The 23,002-nt window shown below is 36.1% G+C and overlaps 1 protein-coding gene across 22 annotated transcripts in view; it reads left to right on the top strand.

Annotated features, from left to right (window-relative positions):
- The window catches only part of RALGAPA1 (Ral GTPase activating protein catalytic subunit alpha 1), a 289,470-nt gene that overhangs the window by 202,751 nt on the left and 63,717 nt on the right, over positions 1-23,002 (top strand). For 20 of the 22 annotated variants that reach the window (XR_013521150.1, XR_013521153.1, XR_013521148.1 and 17 more), the window contains one exon: positions 15,103-15,226. Coding sequence is in view for 13 of the 22 variants with exons in the window: in XM_078334789.1 (XP_078190915.1) it covers positions 15,103-15,226 (124 nt within the window). In the remaining 9 variants the exon portion in view is untranslated. Of the gene's footprint in view, positions 1-7,823; positions 7,916-15,102; positions 15,227-16,345; positions 16,524-23,002 lie in introns of those variants that run through there. The other 2 variants (XR_004729829.3, XM_078334785.1) reach the window with 2 other exon arrangements.

Below are 23,002 nucleotides of genomic sequence, written 5' to 3'. Positions count from 1 at the left end.
AATCATAGAGATTTTTTTGTTTTGTATCGTGAGCATTTCCTCATTTAAATATTCTTCAAAAATAGTCTTTTATTATACCAAGTTTTATGATTGTTGGACATTTAAAGTTGTTTTTAATTTCTTGCCACAGGATAGAGTCGTAGGAATAGAATTATTTAGGTCAAATTTTATTAGGATATTTCATGCATATCTATTGTGAAATTGCTTTCTGTTGAGTAATAATTTGTAATGCCACCAATATTTTGTAACAGCACCTGTATAACTTCAACCTGGCCAGCACCAGATACTGATCTCCCTTTCTTAACCTTTATAGCTTGAGAAGCAGATCATAGTATCTCTTTAATTTTTATTTATTTATTTACTTTACTAGTGATGTTAATATTTTCGGTATATTTGTATGAAATTTTCATCTGTTTTTAAATCATCTCTTGGTGTTCTTTTTCTAGTTTTCTATTTAGGAATTTTTCTTAAAGAACCTACAAAGGACTTTTAACCATTTTCTTGGATATGAATTTAGGAGGACAATTCTTTATGACACTGTGTGTGTGAGAGAAAGAGAGAGTAAGAGAGAGAGATTAACTTTTGTACTATTTGTGGGAGCTTTCCTAGTTAGTTGTTGAGTTCTCAGTTTTCAACTTCAGATCATTTACCATACATATTTTTCGTTTTATGTGTCATTTCTCTCAATTTTTTTCTTTGGATTTCTTAAATTATTTATTGTGCTTAAAGAGTTCTGTCTTGAAATCAGAAATATTCTAGTTCGTTTCCTTATTTCCTTCTAGTTTTGTTGTTGTTGTTGTTGTTGTTGTTGTTGAGACAGAGTCTTGCTCTGTTTCCCAGGCAGAGTGCAATGGTGCAACCTCAGCTCACTGCAATCTCCACTTCCCAGGTTCAAGTGATTCTTGTGCCTTAGTCTTCTGACCACATATCACACCCAGCTAATTTTATACTTTCAGTAGAGACAGGGTTTTGCCATGTTGGTCAAGCTGGTCTTGAACTCCTGGCCTCAAGTGAGTCACCTGCCTCAGCCTCCCAAAGTGCTGGGATTACAGGCATAAGCCATTGCACCCAGTGTTTCCTTCTAGATCTTTATTTGAATGAGGTGGTAATTATTTTTCATTTAATTGTTTATTCCTTTTGAAATATATTCTGATTTGTGGAATGATGTCTGGAACTAGTTTGATGTTGAAAAATAGTCTATTTTAATAATTTGTTGAATAAACTAAACCTTTGGCATTGATTTAATGTTTCCTTTATTAAATATTAAGCTCTCTGCTTCAAACCTATTTATTTCTATTGCTTTGTCTATCATTTTATTTTTGTGGGCACATTGTAGGTGTATATATTTCATGGAGTACATAAGACGTTTTGATACAGGCATGCAATGTATAATAATCACATCATGGAAAATGGGGTATCCATCCCCTCAAGCATTTATTCTTTATGTTACAAACAATCTAGTTGTACTCTTTTATATATCTATTTATTCTTCATGTAATCTTGCTCCTTCTAACAGTTGTACTCTTTTAGTTACATTTATCTATCATTTTTGTATATATATGCTGTTTAAATTAATATAATTTATAATATATTTTAATATGTGATAGGCCAAGTCTTCTTCCTCACCCCCCCACCTCCCCACACACACTCTTCCTCTTTTCTTTGATATTCTCACCTCTTTATTCTTCCAGATACATTTAAAATTATGCTGTTCTTTTTCAGGGGGAAAAAAATCCCATTGGTATTTGATTGGATTTTCTTTTTTTTTTTTTTTTTTTTTATTTTTGTGATGGAGTTTCGCCCTTGTGACCCAGGCTGGAGTGCAATGGCACAATCTCGGCTCACCGCAACCTCCGCCTCCTGGGTTCAGGCAATTCTCCTGCTTCAGCCTCCCAAGTAGCTGGGATTACAGGCATGTACCACCATGCCCAGCTAATTTTTTCTATCCTTAGTAGAGACGGGGTCTCACCATGTTGACCAAGATGGTGTCGATCTCTTGACCTCATCATCCACCCTCCTCAGCCTCCCAAAGTGCTGGGATTACAGGCGTGAGCCACCGCGCCTGGCCAATAAAACTCTCCTGTAGAAAAAAACAGAGTACCATAATAATCATCATTCTTCTCATTCATAATTATAGTATGTTTTTTATTTTTTCTTCAGACCCAGACATTGCTTATTTGTATATTTGTAGGTGTTTTATTGTTTTATTGATATTCTAAATAGGATTTTCCCCCCATTATGTTTTCTGGGTTTTTCTGTTTTTAATGCTTACTTTGTTTACAAATACTGAAGTGGATTCTCTTACTGATTGTAAACATTTTATTGTCTCTGTCTCAGTATTGTCTAGGTATATAATCATTATCTACAGATAATCTTTCTAGTAGTTAACACTTGTTTTTGCTTATTTCATGTCTAATTGCACTGACCAAAACTTGCAGGATAGTGTTTAATAGTGAAGTAACAGTGGACATCCTTGTCTTTCCTGATTTTAATGAAAGCAACTCTTCTGTTTCATCGTTAAGAAAGATATTAGTTATTGATTTTAAAAAGATAGTTTTATTATGTTGAGAAAATAGCTTGTTTTCTAGGAGTTCTTTTATGGAAAGGATGTTAAATGATATCAAAATTATTTTTAGCATCTATACAAGTTTTTTTATAGTTTTGATTTTTTAACTAATTGGTGTATATTATATTTTAATATCACTGGACTGCTAATATAAAATGATGTTTGCATTTTTTAGATAAACCCTCCCTGATCTTTTGGCTTCCCATTGTGTTAGAATTACCAGAATTTCATTTTGAGTTCAGATATAGTTCACTATTAGCAGATTCTGTAGTTATTTTTTGTCCTATTCCCATTATGTTTTTAAAATTGAGATTATATCCAGCTTCATAATATGGATATTATCTGTTGCTTAAAATTTTGGAAGAAATCATAAAATTTCTAATTTTTCTTTTAGTTTGTTTCATTCTTATTACTCTTTTCAGTTTTTCTTTTAGCTCTTGGGAAAATTTTACTTGTTTTTTTTTTGTTTTCTAAAAATTCATTTCATTGAGACTTCTAAATAGATACTAATACTAATAGAGATTCATATATGGTGTTATAATTTTTTACTACATTTCTTTTTTTTTGAGTCAGAGTCTCACTCTGTTGCCAGGCGTCAAGCTGGAGTGCAGTGGCACAATCTCAGCTCACTGCACTCTCTGCCTCCTGGGTTCAAGCAGTTCTTCTGCCTCAGCCTCCTGAGTAGCTGGGACTATAGGCACATGCCAGCACACGCAGCTAATTTTTGTATTTTTTAGTAGAGACACGGTTTCACCATATTGGCCAGGATGGTCTCAATCTCTTGACCTCGTGATCCGCCTGCCTTGGCCTCCCAAAGTGCTGGGATTACAGGCATTAGCCATTGCGCCCAGCCTCCTTTTCCTGTGCGTGTGTGTGTGTGTGTGTGTGTGTGTGTGTTCTTTAATTTTCTTCATGCAGACAATCTGCACAGTCCTTTCCAGGTTCTAATTTATTACATTCTGTTATATTCTGTTTCTAACTCATTATTTTCTGTTTCATGATTTTCCTTTTTATAAGCTTCCTTTTCCTTATATCTAGAATTGAATTCTGTTTATCTTTGTTTTATTCTTTATTATTTAACAATGAAATAATTTTAGCCTGTAAATTTTTTTCTCAGAGCATAGCTCCTATCTATTCTTCCCCCTTCCATCCCCCAGCGACATGGAGTTTCACTGTTGTTACCCAGTTTAGAGTCCAGTGTCACAATCTCGGTTCACTGCAACCTTGGCCTTCGGGTTCAGGCAATTCTCCTGCCTCAGGCTTCCAAGTAGCTGGGATTATAGGCATGTGCCACCACACCCAGCTAATTTTTCCATTTTTAGAAGAGATGGAGTTTCACCATGTTGGCCAGACTGGTCTGGAACTTCTGGCCTTAGGTGATCTGTCTGCCTTGGCCTCCCAAAGTGGTGGGATTACAGGTGTGAGCCACCATACCTGGTCCCCCTCCTATCCATTCTTGAAGTCTCAGCTTAAACATCACTTTATATGGAAAGCTTGACCTTACCTACTCCTACCCTTACCTTCCTTCCCAGACTGTGTTTAAATCTCTGTCCATATGCTTTCACAGAACCCTGTAACACGTCCCTGTCATAGCATTTATCATATTGCATAGTTATTATTATCATTATTGTTTAGCTATTCTTATTCTTTCCAAGTTAGTTATAAGAACTCTGTAAGTAGTCTGTGGGTTCTCAATTCTGACTGTTCTCCATAACTATTTCTCTTGGTACTAGATGGTCAAGTCCTTGGGAACAGAAATTATATCACTTTTTCTGTCTTGCTTACCTCTACTGCTATACTGAAATTGTCTTTCTGAAGGTTAGTATCCTGACCATAAAGTCTAAAGTTGTTTCAGTCCTTATCAGCCCTATTAATTTATCTGATTAATTAAACTTAATTTAAATTTAACTTCATACTTGTGTTTTAAACTAAAGCAGTTTTAGATTTCCAAAAGAAAGGATAGAAAAGTACAGAGTTTCCATATACTCCCCATTTCCCCTAAATACTTTCCCCTATTATTTACATCTTACATCAGTGTCTAAAGTTCAAAGTTTACATTAGGGTTCATTCTTTTTATTGGTTTTGATAAATGCATAATGACATGTATCTACCATTAGAGTATCACACAGAATAGTTTCACTGCTCTAAAAATCTACTGTGTATTAAATCTCCTAAGAATCTAATATTGTTGTCTATTTTGTCTTTAAAATTCTGTCTGATCATTTTAAGGTCCTCTCCCCCGACTTCTGTGACACTAAAATTACTCAGTTCAGCTCCTAATTCTCTAATTATTCCAGGTCTTCACTGGTTCATTTTCTGTTTCCTACCTTCATAACATAGGTATCTCCCTCATTTTTCTTTTCTCAATCTTATTCTTTTTTGACTTCATACTCTGATATCAATTTTCAATAATGAATTTGCAGTCGACTGTTAACAAATTTTTACCTGCCTCCCTACTATCATTTCGAGGTCATGTTTCTTTTCAAAATCAGATCTTCCTCCTGATTTTCCTATTTATGTTTAAAAGTATCCTTTCAGAGCTACCCCAATTTGACATTTCCTTTCCCTTGCCTTTAGGTTTTCATAATCATGATGTCCATTCTTCTTCTTATCTCTCAACTCTGTCTCTTCTTGCCTTTATTGCTCCCAGCTCATGATTCGTGTCCTTATTATTTCTTTCCAAGTCAGTTTTAACAACTGTCTAAGTACTCTGTGGGATCTCATCTCCTGACTCTTCCCCATCTAGACAATCCTAACCACTAACACTAAAAATTTGATGCTAGTGAGAACACTTTTTAGTGACTCCCTACTAATGCCTGACCAGACTCTTTAGTATAGAGCTCAACTCATACCAGCTATCTTGGTTATTCAGTTTCCTTAAATTACCTTGTGCTTTTTTATTTCTTGGCTCCTGCTAAACTGCCTCAATTCTAATACATACCTTGAATGTAGTGGAGACATCACCTTGAGGCAGCATATATATTTTTTAAATATACTACGCTAAATGAATGCTTAACATTTATTTATTTGCTTTTTAAAAAGAATTTTAAAGAAAACAAGATAGTTTCTTTTTTAAATACAATGAGCTCAAGTAAAAACTTATCCTAATTATATGACAATATATGACAGTAAGACAACTTTTGAGCTTCCGTCTTAAACCAAAAAACCCAAAAACAAACCTGATTACTAGGGAGGATTAGGGAGAAAGAAAATGAGAGATTACTTTGTTGAGACTTATCTCATTAGTCTATTTATAGATTCTTTATTTTCTTTGACTAGACTAATTGATTTCTATTCCTTGTGGTTGAACCACCAGAGTTTTAAATTTTAAATCACAGGATGATATATATTTTTATTTTATTGTAAAGTATAAACAGGGATTTAGCAATGCTTAAAACTTGATAGGTGTGAGACCATGCACGGTGGCTCATGCCTGTAGTTCCAGCACTTTGGGAGGCAGAGGCAGGTGGATCACAAGGTCAGAAGCTCAAGACCATCCTGGCTAACACGGTGAAACCCCATCTCTACTAAAAATACAAAACATTTGCCGGGCGTGGTATAGCAGGCTACAAAAATTAGCCTGTAGTCCCAGCTACTCAGGAGGCTGAAGCAGGAGAATCGCTTGAACCCACGAGGCAGAGGTTGCCGTGAGCCGAGATCATGCCACTGCACTCCAACCTGGGTGATAGAGAAGACTCCGTCTCAAAAAAAAAAAAAAAAAAAAATCAGACAGGTGTCACTTTCAGTTTTCCAGTAGTAAGCTAATAATATTTTGTCAGTACTCTACATATTTTTATAGAACATTTGTAGTTGCAAGTTCACTAATTATAATTATTTTTTTCTAATATATTTGCCTTATTATTCGCTATTGTGGTGCATATTAATCTAAGGGCAATATAGCAAACATTTTAGCAGCCGTAGTAAGTAGAAAACTAAGAAGAAATGGTGAAAGATTAATTGACATAAAGAGAAGCTGAACTCTGCTTCTCTTTTATTGGATTTTAAATATTTATTTTCTGTTTTTTTCCTGTATGGCACATATACTTCTCTCAACTTTTAAATTTATATAATATTAGATGAAGATTTCTATCCATCTCTTCCCAATTTTATTAAATATTCTTTATAAGCTCTAATTGATAGCTCTACCTGAAAAAGCAGAAACTGAGTTTTCTTTCAAGATTATAATTTACACAAAATAGATTATGCTTTCAAATTAATAGCTTTACTGAGACATAATTTACATACAATACAGTTAATTCACTTAAAGTGTATGTTTTTAGTATATTTACAGGGTTGTACAACTATCACTTCAATCTAATTTTGAGATTATTTTAGTCTCTCTGAAAAAGAAACCTGGTATCCATTACTAGTTATCCCATTCCCCATCACCACCACCCTTTCTTTCCCCCTAGCCCTAGACAACACACACCTACTATCTGTCTCTATAAATTTGCCTATTCTGGACATTTCATATAAATGGAATCAAACAATATATGGGTTTTTCTGGAAACTTTTTTTACTTAGCGTGATGATTTCAAAGTTCATTTATGATGCAGCATGTTCTACCTTATTTCTTTTTATTACCAGGTAATATCTCATTATATTGATAAATATTTGTTTATCCATTCATCAATTGATGGACATTTTGGTTGGTTTCACTTTTGGGCTATTATGAATAATGCTGCTGTGGCTGTTCATATACAGTTTTTTGTGTGGACATGTTTTCAGTTCTTTGAATATATACCTAGGAGTAGAATTGCTGGATGATATGATAATTCTCTGTTCCACATTTGGAGGAGCTGCAAACTGTTTAACACAGCAGCTGCATCATTTTACATTCCCACCAACAATGTATGAGTGTTCCATATTCTACATGCCTTTGCCTACACTTGTTATTGTCATTCTTTTTTTTTATACTCATCTTATGGGTATGTAGTGCTATCTTGTGAGTTTGTGGGAAATTTTAGTATTGTTTTTTCCTGTACAGCTTTGATCAACCTAAAATAACTCATGATTTTTATTTGCATTTCCCTAATGACTTATCATGAGCATTTTTTCAGTGCTATGATAATGGCTGTGTATATCTTCTTTGAAAAAAGTATCTATTTAAATGTTTACAGGGTTGAATAGTATTCTCTCAAAATCTGATGTCCTCCCTGAAACTCAGAGTATAATTTGGAAGTAGAGTTTTCAGATTTATGATAAGGTCACACTGTATTAAATTTGACTCCAAATCTGATTACTGTGTCCATATAAGAAGACCATGTGAAGACACACTTCTGCATACAGAGGAAAGATGGCTGTGTGAAGATGGAGGCAGAAATTGTAGCGATACAGCCACAAGCCAAGGTATGCTGAAGAATTGTCAGCAATGACTAGAATCTTAGAAGAGGCAAGGAAGGATCCTAGAACTTTTGGAATTAGCATGGCCCTGTCAGTGCTTTGATTTCTGACTTTTGGAAGGAGCATGGCCCTGTCAATGCTTTGATTTCTGACTTTTAGCATCCCAGCACTGTGAGAGAATAAATCTTTTTTGTTGAAAGCAACCTAGTGTGTGTAATCTGTTACAAAAACCCTAAGAAAATAATACAAACATCTTTGCCTGTTTTTAAAATTAGGTTTTCTGGCTAGGCATGGTGCCTCACACTTGTAATCCCAGCAATTTGGGAGGCCAAGCTGGGTGAATCACATCAGGTCAGGAGTTCGAGACCAGCCTGGCCAACATGGTGAAACCCATCTCTACTAAAAATACGAAAATTAGCCAAGTGTGGTGGTGCATGACTGTAATCTTGTTACTCAGGAGGCTGAGGCACAATAATTACTTGAACCCAGGAGGCAGAAGCTGCAGTGAGGCCGAGATTGTGCCACTGCACTCCAGCCTGGGTGACAGAGGGAGACTCTGTCTCAAAAAAAATAAGTGAATAAAGTAACAAAATTGGGTTATCTTTTTACTATTGACTTTAAAGTTCTTTGTATGTACATTCTAGATACAAGTTCCTTATCGGATATGTTTTGCAGTTTTTTTCTCATTCTGTAAATTGTCATTTTCATGATGTTATTCATAGCACAAAATATTTGATTTTGATAAAGTCCAGGTTACCTTTTTTTTGTCACTTGTGCTTTTTTTGTGTTGCATTTAAGAAGACCCTGCCTAATGCAAAGTCCTTTTTTTAAAAAAATAAGAGTTTTATAGTTTTAACTGTTATATTTTTTATTTATTGTACATTTGATTCAATTTTTTATATGGTATTAGAGTCCAACTTCATTTTTTTCTTTTTCTCTTTCTTTCTTTCTTTTTTGAAACAGTCTTATTCTGTCATCAGGGCTGGAGTACAGTGGCACAATCACAGTTCACTCAACCTCAACCTCTTGGGCTCAAGTGATCTTCCTCCCTCTCAACCTCCTGGGCTCAAGTGATCTTCCTGCCTCAGCCTCCCAAATAGCTGGGACTCCAGGGACATGCCATCGTGCCTGGCCAATTTTTAAATTTTTTTAGAGACGAGGTCTCACTGTGTTGCCTAGACTGGTCTCGAACTCCTGAGCTCTACCAGCCTTCCCAACAGCTTCCCAAAGTGCTGGGATTACAGGCATGAGCCATTGTGCCTGGCCCCAACTTCATTCTTTTGTATGAAAATATCTAGTTGTCCCAGTACCATTTGTAGAAAGGCTATTCATTGAAATGTCTTGATACCATTATCCAAAAGCAATTAACTATAAATATGAGTTTATTTCTGGTCACGATTCTGTTCCACTGACCTGTATGCGCCATCTTATGTCAGTACTACAGTGCTTTGATGACTTCTATAGCAAGTTTCGAAATCAAGAAGTATGAGTTCTTCAGTTCTGTTCTTTTTCAAGATTGTTTTGGCCGGGCACGGTGGCTCAAGCCTGTAATCCCAGCATTTTGGGAGGCCGAGGCGGGTGGATCACGAGGTCAAGAGATCGAGACCATCCTGGTCAACGTGGTGAAACCCCGTCTCTACTAAAAATACAAAAAATTAGCTGGGCGTGGTGGCGTGTGCCTGTAATCCCAGCTACTCAGGAGGCTGAGGCAGGGGAATTGCCTGAACCCAGGAGGCGGAAGTTGCAGTGAGCCGAGATCACACCATTGCACTGCAGCCTGGGTAACAAGAGCGAAACTATGTCTCAAAAAAAAAAAAAAAAGATTGCTTTGGCCATTTTGGGTCTATTGCATTTTCCTGTGAATCTTAGGATGAGCTTGTCAATTTCAGAGGTTTTTTTTTTTTTTTTCTTTTTTTCTTCTTAGTGGAGACAGTCTCACTCTTTTGCCCAGCACTCTGAGTGAAATGGCATGATCAAGGCTGACTGTAGCCTGGAACTCCTGGGTTCAAGTGATCCTCACACCTCACCCTCCCCTAGCTAGGACTACAGCCATGTGCCACCATGCCCAGCCAGTTTTTTTATTTTGTAGAGATGGTGTCTCACTGTGTTGCCCAGGCTAGTCTTTTTTTTTTTTGAGACAGAGTCTCACTTTGTCACCATGCTGGAGTGCATGGTTTGATCTCAGCTCACTGCAACCTCCACCTCCCTGGTTCAAGTATTTCTCCTGCCTCAGCCTCCCAAGTAGCTGGGACTAAAGGGGTGTGCCACCACACCCAGCTAATTTTTGTGTTCTTAGTAGAGATGGGGTTTCACCATACTGGCCCAGGATGGTCTTGTCCCCTCGATCTCTGGATCTTGTAATCTGTTTGCCAGGCCTTTCAGAGTGCTGGGATTATAGGCGTCAGCCGCCGCACCTAGCTCCAGACTGGTTTTAAACTCCTGGCCTTAAGCAGTCCTCTTGCCTCAGCCTCCCAAAGTGTTGAAGTTACAAGCATGAGCAACTACACTCAGCCCAGCTTGCCAATTTCTGTTATCAAAGACAGCTGGGATTTTGATAGAGATTACATTAAATCTGTAGATCAGTTTAGGGGATGCTATCATCTTAACAATATTAAGTCTTTAGGTCCATGCACATGAGTTTTTTTTTAAATATAGATCTTTAATTTCTTTCAATAATGTTTTATAATTTTCAAAATGTAAATTTTGCACTTCATGGTAAATTTATACCCAAGTATTATTCTTTTCGGTGCTATTAAAAAGGATTTTTTAAATTTTGTTTTCGGTTTTTGGGTTGTCTATTACTAGTGTATAGAACTTTCATTCTTGTATATTGATCTTATATCTTGCAGCTTTGCTGAATTTGCTTATTGACTCTAATAGCTTTGTTAGTAGGATTCGTAGGATTTTCTATATAAAAAATCACCTCATGTGCAAGTCATATATTTTTACTTCTTCCTTTCTAATCAAATTACTAATTCAAAGTCTTCATTTGTTATAGGTCTATTTGAGTATTCTATTTCTGTTTAATGTTGGTTTTAGAAATTGTGTTTTTCTAGGAATTTGTTCATTTAATCTAATTTGTTGGCATACAAATGCTCATAGCCTTTTCTTATAATATTTCTTATTCCTGTAAAATATGTAATGGTGTCCCTTCTTTCATTCCTGTTTATAGTCATTTGAGTCTTTTTTTCTTACTCACTCTAGCTAAAGGTGGTTAATTTTGTTGATCATCTTAAAGAGCCAACTTTTGGGTTCATTGATTTTTTTTGTCTTTTGTTTTTCTCTTCTATTTATTTCCACTGTAGTCTTTATTGTTTTCTTCCTTCTGCTTGCTTTGTATTTAGTTGCTCTTTTTTTTTTCCTTTGGAGACAGGGTCTCACAGTGTCACCCAGACTGGAGTACAGTAGCACAGTCATGGCTTATTCATCTCTAAGTATTTTCTCATTTCTCTTGAGATTTATTCTTTGACCCACTGGTAGTTTAGTAGTATACTGTTACATTTTCACACATTTATGAATTACTCAAATTTTCTTCCATTGATTTCTACTTTCATTCCATTGTGGATCAAAAATATACCTTGCATGATTTCAAATGGTTTAAATTCATCAAGGCTTGTTTTATGGCCTAGCATATGGTCTATCCTGGAGGTTGTTTCACATATGCTTGAGAAGAATGTATTTTTTTGCTACTGTGGGGTAGAGTATTCTGTAGATGTCAGGTAGGTCTGGTTATCATATTATTGTTCAAGTCTTCTGTTTCCTTATTGGTACTTTCTAGTTTTGTCCTTTATTAAAAGTGGGTTATTAAAATCTTCAACTGCTATGGAGGAAATGTGTGTTTCTGCCTTCAGTTCTGCCAACTGAAGGTCTTTGTTTTGCATCATGTATTTTGGGGCTCTGTTTTGGGGTGCATATATGTTTGTAATTTTTATATTTTCCTTTCAGATTGACCTTGTATCATGAAGTATCTCTATCCCTAATATTTTTTGTTTTAAAGTTTTATATTAGTATAGCCCCTCTAGCTCTTTCGGTTTCTATTTTATGGTACTTTTTTCCATTCCTTTGACTTCAACTTTATCTGTGTCTTTGAATCAAAAAATGTGGTGTTGGTTGTTGTTTGCTTAGTCATTTTTTAATTTTCTAGCAACTTGGCCTCCCCACAGTACTTAGTCTCTGATCTCCCTGCTTAGATTTTTTAAATAATGATTTTCTTTTACTCTGGCTAATGAGGGGTCTTCCCTGGGTTATCACCTACTTATTGGTCAAAGCTTGTGTTTAGTCTCTCTAACACAGTTTGACTTTTATCATTTACTAGTAGATAAGTTTAGCTTAGAGGCTGCTGTCACAGTTTGGAGTGTTTATGTTTTTTTTTGTTTTGTTTTGTTCCACATTCACCAGGATACTAATAGCTTGAAGGTTCACTCCTGATTACTCCAAAGAGGGTATAGCCTTGGGTATGCACAGTCTTCCAGACTGCAAGAAATGACTGGATGTTATTTTTATTTATTTTTTTTTTTTTTGAGATGGAGTTTCACTTTTGTTACCCAGGCTGGAGTGCAATGGCGCGATCTCGGCTCACCGCAACCTCCACCTCCTGGGTTCAAGCAATTCTCCTGCCTCAGCCTCCTGAGTAGCTGGGATTACAGGCATGCGCCACCATGTCCAGCTAATTTTTTTGTAGTTTTAGTAGAGACGGGGTTTCGCCATGTTGACCAGGATGGTCTCGATCTCTTGACCTTGTGATCCACCCACCTCGGCCTCCCAAAGTGCTGGGATTACAGGCTTGAGCCACCGCGCCCGGCCGACTGGATGTTATTTTTAAGTTTTAGCTTCCCAGGAGTCGACCCTGAGCTCAGGTTATTCAGTGCCAGTGAAGATTTACCTTGTTTTGATAAGTCTCTGTGACTTTGCGAATGCTTTTATGTCTGTCCATCCTACATCTTACTCTAATTGTTTCTTATTGGGTGCAGCCTAGTGCATGTGCACAGGGTTTTTGACCTCCAAATTGACTGTGATCCTCAAAGGGTCCTTCTTGGATGTCTCATTTCTGATTATTAAAGTTCTGGCTGTTTTGCTTGTATCATAGGGCTGCCAGCTTCTCTTAGTTGTTTTCCTCCAAACTCTGTTGCAAATATCAGCCGTTTCTGGCAGCACTGCTAGCATTCTTTGTCCTTATAACCTGCTTTGTCCTTATAACCTTATAATCACTCTGGGCAAAACCTGTCTCTCACTACGCCTGACCTGGGGTCATGGACCAGCTTTTCCAGGAATGACAGTCACTCTACAAGTCAGCACTTGGGAAGAGTTGGCAGTCCCTGGTCTTCTCAGCTCACTCTTCCTGGCAGAATCTCTACCCTATGAGCAAGATAGAACAGGGAAGATTGAGACCCTCAAAATTTTGCTCCTGGAGCTTCTGTCCTAAGAGAAGGAGGGAGAGGAGACCTGGTTCCTTCAGCCACAGCTGTCTAAAATAGATCTTCTGTAACATGGGGCTGGAGAAGGATGAGAAATGCCTCTAGTAACCTCTCTTCCATGGTGAAACCATAGGCCCAGACTGGAAGCTGGAGGGAGAGGGAACCTCTGTCTGCTAGGCCTGAGTAGAATGCCCAGGGCAAAACTTCTGCAGCATGGAGCTGAGGAAGTAGGGCAAGGAAACAAGTTGTAATTCATATATCAAAAGCTCTGTGTTGTTACTGAGATTTAGTATGTTTTCAGAATGAAGATTTCCCTGTTTGCTCTGTGACTTTAGGACAATATACAGGGACTCTAAGTTAAGTGATGTTTTAAATTTTTTTCACAGATAAGCTGTGTTTAGCTTGGGAGAAAGGCTATATAGATCCTTACTCTGCAGGTTTGGAAGTCCCCAACCGCAAATCTTATTTTACTGCTTACACTATAATATACTAATGATACATCTGGCACACTGAAAGTTTGCCTAGTGCGTATCACCTGAAGTAATATATCCCATTATTCAAAGCAGCTAAAACATGTTTCTTGCTGATATTGAACCCCACCATCATGATTTGGTAACTTACTCCAGCTGTATGGGAAAATCTGGTTGTCAGACTAAATTTTTTAAAGAGCTTTAGTTATTATTTACTTGTTGTTTTAAATTCCTGCATGGCATGGTAGTGAAAACTTTACTAACGATCTTAAAGTTTTGCAACCCAAGCTTTGTTAAATCAACCTAGAGTAAATGTAGCATGACTTAGTTAGCCTGGAAAGCCAGGTTTCAAAATCAAACTTCAAACAAGAAATCTGCTTTTATGAGCACTTTTAAATTTAAAGATAACTCAAAATAAAATATCTAAGAAACTTAGGTATTACTCCCTACAGTTTTATATTTATGTGCAAACTGCATGCCTATGCTTTCATCAACTATGGATCACATATATGACAGTAGTCCCATAAGATTATAATACCTTATTTTTGCTGTGCCCTTTCTGTTTAGGTATATGTAGATACACAAATACTTAACAGTATGTTACAATTGCCTACAGTATCCCTACGATAACATGTTGTACAGATTTGTAGCTTAGCAACAATAGGCTATACCTGATAGCCAAGGTGTGTAGTAGGCTGTACCATCTAGGTTTGTGTGAGTATACTCTATGAAGTTCACGCAATAACAGAATGGCCTAAAGACACATTTCTCAGAATGTATCCCTGTTGTTAAAGCAACATATAACTATGTATCTTTCTTCTTTTACATTGCAAGTACTTTGAAGGATCCCTTCTAAAATGAAGGGACTGCATTTTAGAACTAAGTAGGAGTACACTCGTCTCTGTACTCCTACTTAGTTCTAAAATGCAGTCTCTTCAACCATGGGATTCGACTATTTTGCACAATAGACAGCTCTTAAGATGCTTTATGTCTTCACACCTGTGTGTCCTTCCTGATGCTCTTTCTCTTCATTTGTCAGATATTTCTTACCTTCTTATAACTTAATATTATCTTCTCCTTTAAGTTTCTGTTTCTACAGTCAGAAGTGATCATGCCTGTCTTTTATTCCAATTCCAATTTTGTAGTAATTTTTTACTTACATTGCATTTATGTCTCCTTCAGTAGACTGTAAGATCTAATTCTTTTTCATCTTTTTATTTCTATATACTTTGTACATAGAACTTAATTGTTGGATGAATAAGTAGATAAAATAGTGATTAAATTATCGGTGTAATCTTTTGTTTTATAGCCGAGAGACACACAAGATTGCGGTATTTTATGTTGCTGAAGGACAAGAAGACAAACACTCCATTCTCACCAATACAGGAGGAAGTCAAGCATATGAAGATTTTGTAGCTGGTCTTGGTTGGGAGGTATTATTTTTAAATTACAAAATATTTTACTTCTATTTGGAAGCATAAGGTTATTTTTCTTTTTTTTCCTAGCTTATTTTAGAAGTATTATTTTGGAGATACAACTTAACAACTAGTTTGTTATTGTTTCTGCCTTATATTTTGTCTGCACATACAGCAGTGGCTGGGACTTTGAAAGGTCTTGACTATTTATGAGACAGTATATTGTGAAAGAGTACTGAACTCATAGGTAAGATCTGGATTTTCCTTACAGCTGTGACTTAATTAGGTCCTAGGTCTTCAAACTAGGACCTAATGGCTACACAAAGACTTTCCAGGAATATGTGAATGTACTTAGTTTTGAGTTTCCAGATCCTCAACTTTACTAAAAGTAATGCCAGAAAACCCTTCTACAGTCTCCTGTTTCTCATTTTCTGTCCTTTACTTTTTAAAAGAAAGGCATACTACCTCCCCACCCCAAGCCCTACATTGTCCCAGTGGGCTTTAGCTCCAACAAAATAGACAGTTCTAGTGAACATACTTTTAGGAGAAAGTCCCTACCAGCAAAGCAAGAAATATTGAAAATTGTTATACTTTATGTCATCCTAGAAACCAACCCATGTCAAGGTTCCTGTACCAAATCTGTCTATCTTAGAATTATAACTCAGAAAGTAGATATTTGTCATAAGGATTTGTATAAATATGTTTATTTGAATTGAAAAATGAAATATTAGACTTGTTCAAACAGAAAGCAAATCTGATGTGGCTGATTGGCTTATGATCAGGTTAATACCAAATATTTTACATATATTGAAACAGTCAAACCTGTAGCTCCAAGATTTTGATGAAAAGTTATTACACTGGAAATTGTATCTTTGGCTACTGTTTAAACTTCTGATGAAAATGTTTTTATTGTTTTCCATTTAATATATATAGTTTCCCAAAATTGCTATAGAGAGTATATAAGCAAAATTATTGAAGACCACTGCATTATACTATAAGCTTCTAGAGGGCAGGTACTTTCATCTCGGTGATTTTTTTTTTAATTCCCAGTGCCTTTCACAGTGTATGATATGTAAGCCTTTGGTGTTTTGTATATGTTTTTATGGCTAATCTAATCTTTTTTTTTTTTTTTTTGAGACGGAGTTTCGCTCTTGTTACCCAGGCTGGAATGCAATGGCGCGATCTTGGCTCACCGCAACCTCCGCCTCCTGGGTTCAAGCAATTCTCCCGCCTCAGCCTGCTGAGTAGCTGGGATTACAGGCACGTGCCACCATGCCCAGCTAATGTTTTGTATTTTTAATAGAGACGGGGTTTCACCATGTTGACCAGGATGGTCTCGATCTCTTGACCTCGTGATCCACCCTCCTCGGCCTCCCAAAGTGCTGGGATTACAGGCTTGAGCTTTTCTTTGGAATACATAGTTTATGTATAAATGTGTAGTTTAATTTCAAAGTATGTGAGTTTTTTTCTAGATACCATTGTTGATACCTAATTCTATCCCATTGTGATAACAGAATATACTTTGTAAGATTTCAGTAGTTTGAAATATAGCATAGCCCAGTGTAGGTAGCCTATTCCCTTGAACTTGCATATTCTGTAGTTATTGAGTGTAATGAACTAGGTATGTCATTTAGGTCAAGGTGGTTGTTGGTAGTATTTACATCAGTATGTTTTTACTTTATTTCTTTTAAAAAAATGTATTGCTACATAATAATCATACATATTTATGTGGAACATAATTTTGATAAGCGCATACAATCGTGTATTGATCAGTTCAGGGTATTTAGGATACCTATCGCTTCAAACATTTATCATTTGTTTGTGTTGAGAAAATTTCAAATCTCCTCTTCTACCTATTTTGAAATAAACGATACATTGTCGTTAACCATAGTCGTGCTACTGTACTATCGAACAATAGGACTTATTCCTTCTATCTCACTATATGTTTTGTATTCATTAGCCAACCTCTTTTCATCTGCACCCCCCAGCTACCACCTTTACCAGCCTCTGGTAACTGTCATTCTACTTTTTACCTCCAAGAGATCAACTTTTTAAGCTCCCACATATGCGTGAGAACATGTAATGTCTTTCTGTGTCTGGTTCATTTGTTGTAACATAATGACCTCCAATTTCATCCATGCTGCTGCAAATGATAAGATTCCATTATTTTTTGTGGCTGAATAGTATTGCATTGTGTATACATACCATATTTTCTATATTCATTCATCTGTTGATGAATATTTAGGTTGTTTTTCATATCTTGGTTTTTGGGAATAAAGCTGCAATAAATATGGTAGTGCAGGTATCCCTTTGATATACTGATTTCCTTTCCTTTGAATAAATACCCAGTAGTGGGATTAATGGATTATATTAACCTGCTATTTTACCTTAAGTGAGTTAGTTACTTAAGCTCTGTATGCCTCTTTTTTTTTTCCAAAGGTAATATACTTTTTAACTGAACAGAGATGATGTGAAGTTCAACTGACTTTATGTATGTGAAAATGCTTTGAAAAGTATAAAAAACCTTCCAAATACGTTTTCTGTTAAAAAGTAAAATACCATAAAAGTATTAATAAAAGTAAGGGAGACTTGAAAAAGAACAAGTTGGGAAGAATCATACTTCTTAATTTCAAAACTTACTACAGAGCAATGCTAGTCAAGGTAGTGTGGATAGATCCTGGGGCAGAACTTAGGGGAAAAAAAAAGATAGCGTGGGACTGCTGGCACAAGGATAGACATACAGATCAATGGAATAGAATTAAGAGTTCAGAAATAAATCCCACATCTGTGGTCAACCATTTTTGACAAGAGTGCCACAATCATCCAATGGAGAAAGAATAGTCTTCAACAAATGGTGCTGAGACAATGAGTCATATGCAAAGAATAATTTTAATATACAAAAATTAACTCCGAATGGGTCACAGACCTAAATGCAAGACCTAAAATTTTAAAACTTTAGAAGAAAATGCCAGAGTAGGTCCTCATGATCTTGGATTTTGCAAAGGATTTTTAGATAAGACACAAAGCCTGAGCAACAAAGACAAAACCAGATAATCGTACTTCATCAAAATTAAAATTTTGGTGCTTCAAGGTGAAGTCTGATAAGAGACTAGTATCTAGAATATGCAGACAAGTTATACAAATCAGTGATTAGAAGACACCCAATTAAAAAATGGTCAAAGGACCTAAATAGACATTTCTCCAGAAAAGATATATAAATGACTAATAAGCACATGAAAAGATGCTCAACATCCTTTGCTATCAGGGAAATGCAAAGCAAAACCATAGTAGGTATCACTTCATATCCATTAGGATAACTACAATCAGAAAGTCAGGTAATAGCAATCTAAACCCTCATACACTGCTAGTAGGTAGGTAAAATGTGCAACCACTGTGCATCCATTCTTGAAATGATACATATCCACACTACCTGTGGAAAACATTCTGGCAGTTCATCAAACAGTTAAATGTAGACAGTTCTCCATTTGACCACATGACCAAACAGTTCTACCCCAAAGTATATACCCAAGAGAAACGAAAGCATATGTCTATGCAGAAGCCTGGACATGAATGTTTATGGTAGCATTATTTACTCTAGCAAAATGGTAGAAACAACCCAGATGTCCATCAATGGTAGAAATAACCCAGATGTCCACACTAAACTGGTGTATTCAATAAAAGGAAATATTATTCAGTCATAAAAAGGAACAAAGTGATATGTGCTACAGCATGAATGTACCTTGAAGACATTGTGCTAAATGAAAGAAACCAGTCATCAAGACCACTTATTAATGGTCCAGTTATATGTAATATTGACAATAGGTATATTTGTAGAGACAGAAAGTAGGTTAATGATTGCTTAGGGCTGGTTAGGGGTATGAGGGAGGAGTGGGGTGACAACTAAAAGGTATGGGGTTTATTTGGAAAGTGATGAAAATATTCTATAATTGAGTATAGTGATTGTTGCACTTATCTGTGGGTATACGGAAATCCATTAAATTGTATGGAGGAGATTTCCACTTCTGGGAAGATGAAATATATACACTTTCTATATTTTTCATGCTGAGTACAATAAGCATAAGACATTACATATAAAACAAGCATAAGATGGCTCTGAAAGATGGAGAGAAGACAGAATAACTAGGGTCTTTAGGACTGAAAAATGACATAGTGGTACATTTTCTGGGTTTTCTTTTTTGGCTTATGTATCCCAGACTTGGAGCTGAAGAAGGCAACAACCTAGAAACACCAATGGGTGCAGACAAAAAGCACCAACCAAAGCCTGCTCTTTCTAGCCAAAGGACGAGGAAAGGAGCAACCTAAAAAGGCAGAAAAACATTTAGATAATAACTGCTCTACTCCAGCCAAACACCATAGAGAATAACTTGACCCCATCCCCACCCTGACAGAAAAGGTCAGGTAAGGAGCCTAGACTTCCATCTTCATGAGGCTGTAATGAATCCCAACACCACACTGGGATAATATTAAATAGTGCCAGACAAAGCCAACTAGAAATCCTAGACTTTCATGTCTACCAGTTAGTAATGAGTCTCCCATTCATACCCAAGTATCAGTGGAGACTACATGGGAAACGTAGAATTCCATGACCACCCAACATTACTGAGGTACCTACTCTCCTCTGGAGTCATTTCAGAGAAGGCCTTGAGGAGAATTAGGACTTAATTACTATCACCCAGCAGTAGTGAGGTCACCCTTACTAGTGTGTCAGTGAACATCACATAGGAAGCCAGAACTTCTACCTCTACATAGCACGAATGAGGATCTTTCCCGCTTTCCAAGTATCAACAGAGGTTGAGTAGAGAACATGTAATTCTCCTTCCACCTGGCAGAAACAAGTCAGCCTTTTCACCCTATTCTCTATTCTTTTCCCTGATAGAGCAGACTCTTCAAACAACCAGCTAAAACAGAAATTTTAAATAAGATCTAGAGTCTCATGAAAAGTTGTACATTTTAGTAAAAAATTATATGTCATATCCAGAACTGGGAAGATCTCAAACTGAATTTTAAAAAACCAGCAGATGCTCACACAAGTATTTAAAGCCACCTTAATAGAAATGCTTCAGTAGGCAATTGGTAACACAATTCAAACGAATGAAAAATAGTCTCAGCAAAGAAATAGAAAATGTAAAGAACAGACAAATGAAAGTTTTAGAGTGAAAAATGTAATGACTGAAATAAAAAGACTCTGTAGTTGCACCCAACAACCTAGGGGAGTGGGAATGGGGGTACAGAAGAATGAATCCATAAACTGGAAGATAAAACTGTAGAAACAGTCTGAACAGCAGAGAAAATAAACTTAGGCTGGGCATGGGGCTCACACCTATAACCCTAGCACTTTGCAAGGCTGAGGCAGGAGATTTCTTGAGCCAGGAGTTTTGAGACCAGCCTGGGCAACATAGTGAGATCCCATCTCTACAAAAAATACAAAAATTAGCTGGAGACTTCACTCCTCAACAATTAAGAGAAAAATGAGACAAAATGAACAAGTACATGGAGGAATTCAACAATAGCACCTACCAACAAGATCTAATCTACATGTGTTAAATACTCCACCCAACAATGGCAGAATATATATTATATATATAATGTATATATGTTCTCACAGAACATATACCATGCACCAAGTAGATCATATCCTGGGCCATAGAACAAGCCCCAACAAATTTAAAAACGTTGAAATCGTAAGAATATGTCCTTGAACCACAATGGAATCAAACTTGAAATCATTAACAAAAAGATAACAGGAAAATTTCCAAACACTTGAAAAGATTACATCCTACAGGATGTAATACAATTCATATAACGTTCTTGAAATGATAGTTATGGAAGTAAAGAACAGATGAGTGAGTGCCAGGGGTTAAGGAGCGGATAGAGTAGGAGGGAAGTAGGTATGGCTCACATAATAGGGTAACATGGGGGATCCTTGCATTGTTGAAAATGCTCTGTCTCTTAACCATACCAATGTCAGTATCCTGGTCATGATAAGTTTTGCACTGGGGGATTCTGGGTAAAGTGTACTTGGGATTTCTTTTTAATTTTTTCATTTCTTCAAGTGACTCTTCAGTCGTTTAAACAATAGAGATCAGCAAGTGTTCAGTGTTTACAGCGAAAAAACACTGAACTGAGACTTTCTCCTTTACATTATCAGAGAATTGACTTGAAAATAAGTAACTTTCTGAACTAAAAACAAAACAAAAAATCTACCCGGAGATACCATTTGTCACCCGTCAGATTAGCAAAGGTCATAAAGTATGATAATATACTATATTTGACAGCAGGCATTCTCATACATCATTGGTGGCATCTGTAGAGTGTGTTTTGAAATTAGAAGTCCACATGCCCTTTGACTTAAAGTTTCACTTTTAACTATTTGTCCATAGCTCTACTTTCACAAATGAAACATGATATGAGTTCAGTGTTATTTTGCTGCAGCATTTACTGTAATAGCAAAAGCCTGAAAACAACCTTAATATCCTTCAATTAGGGGACTAGTTAAATTACTGTACATCAGTAAAATGAACTTCTGTGAAGCCATGGAACCAAAAATGAGGAATCTCTTTACTCATTATTTAAAAATAAGGAGTATTTTTCAAGTTATATTAATTACAAAAAGCAAGAAACAGAATGTTTTATGTGCATGTACTGTGTGTATATGCACACAAACATGCATGGATGTACACACAAACATATAAGAATTTATGCAGATAATATTTTTCTAAAGATACTTAAATTGCTTTCTGAGAAGGTAACAGTAGTTGCAGGAAGGAGATGGAAGGAAGAATTTTGGTATGCTTTTTTATACTTTATTTCTAATTATGTAAATATATTACTGAGTTAATAAATTTTAAACTGTAAGAGATTAAGGTAATCTTATAGTAATGGCATAAAAATCTAACAATCATATGTGTATGTAGCCATTATTAATACCATTATGCCATTCAGTAATGGCATAAAAATCTAACAATCATATATGTATTCAGCCAGTTATACTGATATTTGAGACGTGTTCAGTTCACATGGTGCAGGCACTTTTTTTTTTTTTATAATTCTTCATTTTATCTGTTACTCACTTTTTTTTATTGTATAGCATATATATAAATGGTTTTCTCTAAGTAGGGAAATACAGATGATTTCCAATTTCTTTCTTCTATGTTTTCCTAATTTTTTACAATGAACACAAATTCTTGGCTTCTGTGCATCACACAGGTTCAGGGAATATCATCCAGTGCTACTACTCCAATATTAATGTGTATTATATTTATAATCAGAAAATAAAAATTTTTTTAAATCTTTGTACAGATTACTTTGTTGTTTTTAAATGTAATTAAAGTGTAGTTAAGTTCTGCATTTGTGATTTTTGTTGTGGACTGTGATAAGTACTAACAAATCAGGAAGCCAATTTTACAAGTAAACACAGCACACCAAGATTAATCATTTTGTCAAACTGATATTACTATTTTAACTTTTCCCAAAATCATTTCCATACTTGATGTTTTTCTTCCTGACCTTGGTGTGCTATGACAGCCTTTATAATTTACCATTAACACCTAGTAGGCTAACAAAAGATGCATAGTGCACAGAAGTTGATATCTTTCCTAGTTAACGCCTACTTTTTTTTTTTGGAGACAGAGTCTTGCTCTGTCACCCAGGCTGGAGTGCAGTGGTACAATCTCGGCTCATTGCAACGTCCGCCTCCCAGGTTCAAGTAATTCTCCTACCTCAGCCTTCCGTGTAGCTGGGATTACAGGTGCCCGCCACTGTGCGTGGCTAAGT

Source organism: Callithrix jacchus, chromosome 8, assembly GCF_049354715.1.
Source record: "Callithrix jacchus isolate 240 chromosome 8, calJac240_pri, whole genome shotgun sequence".
Classification (NCBI taxonomy): domain Eukaryota; kingdom Metazoa; phylum Chordata; class Mammalia; order Primates; family Cebidae; genus Callithrix; species Callithrix jacchus.
Note: the sequence above shows the minus strand (reverse complement) of the source record. Positions and strands in the feature narration are given on the sequence as shown.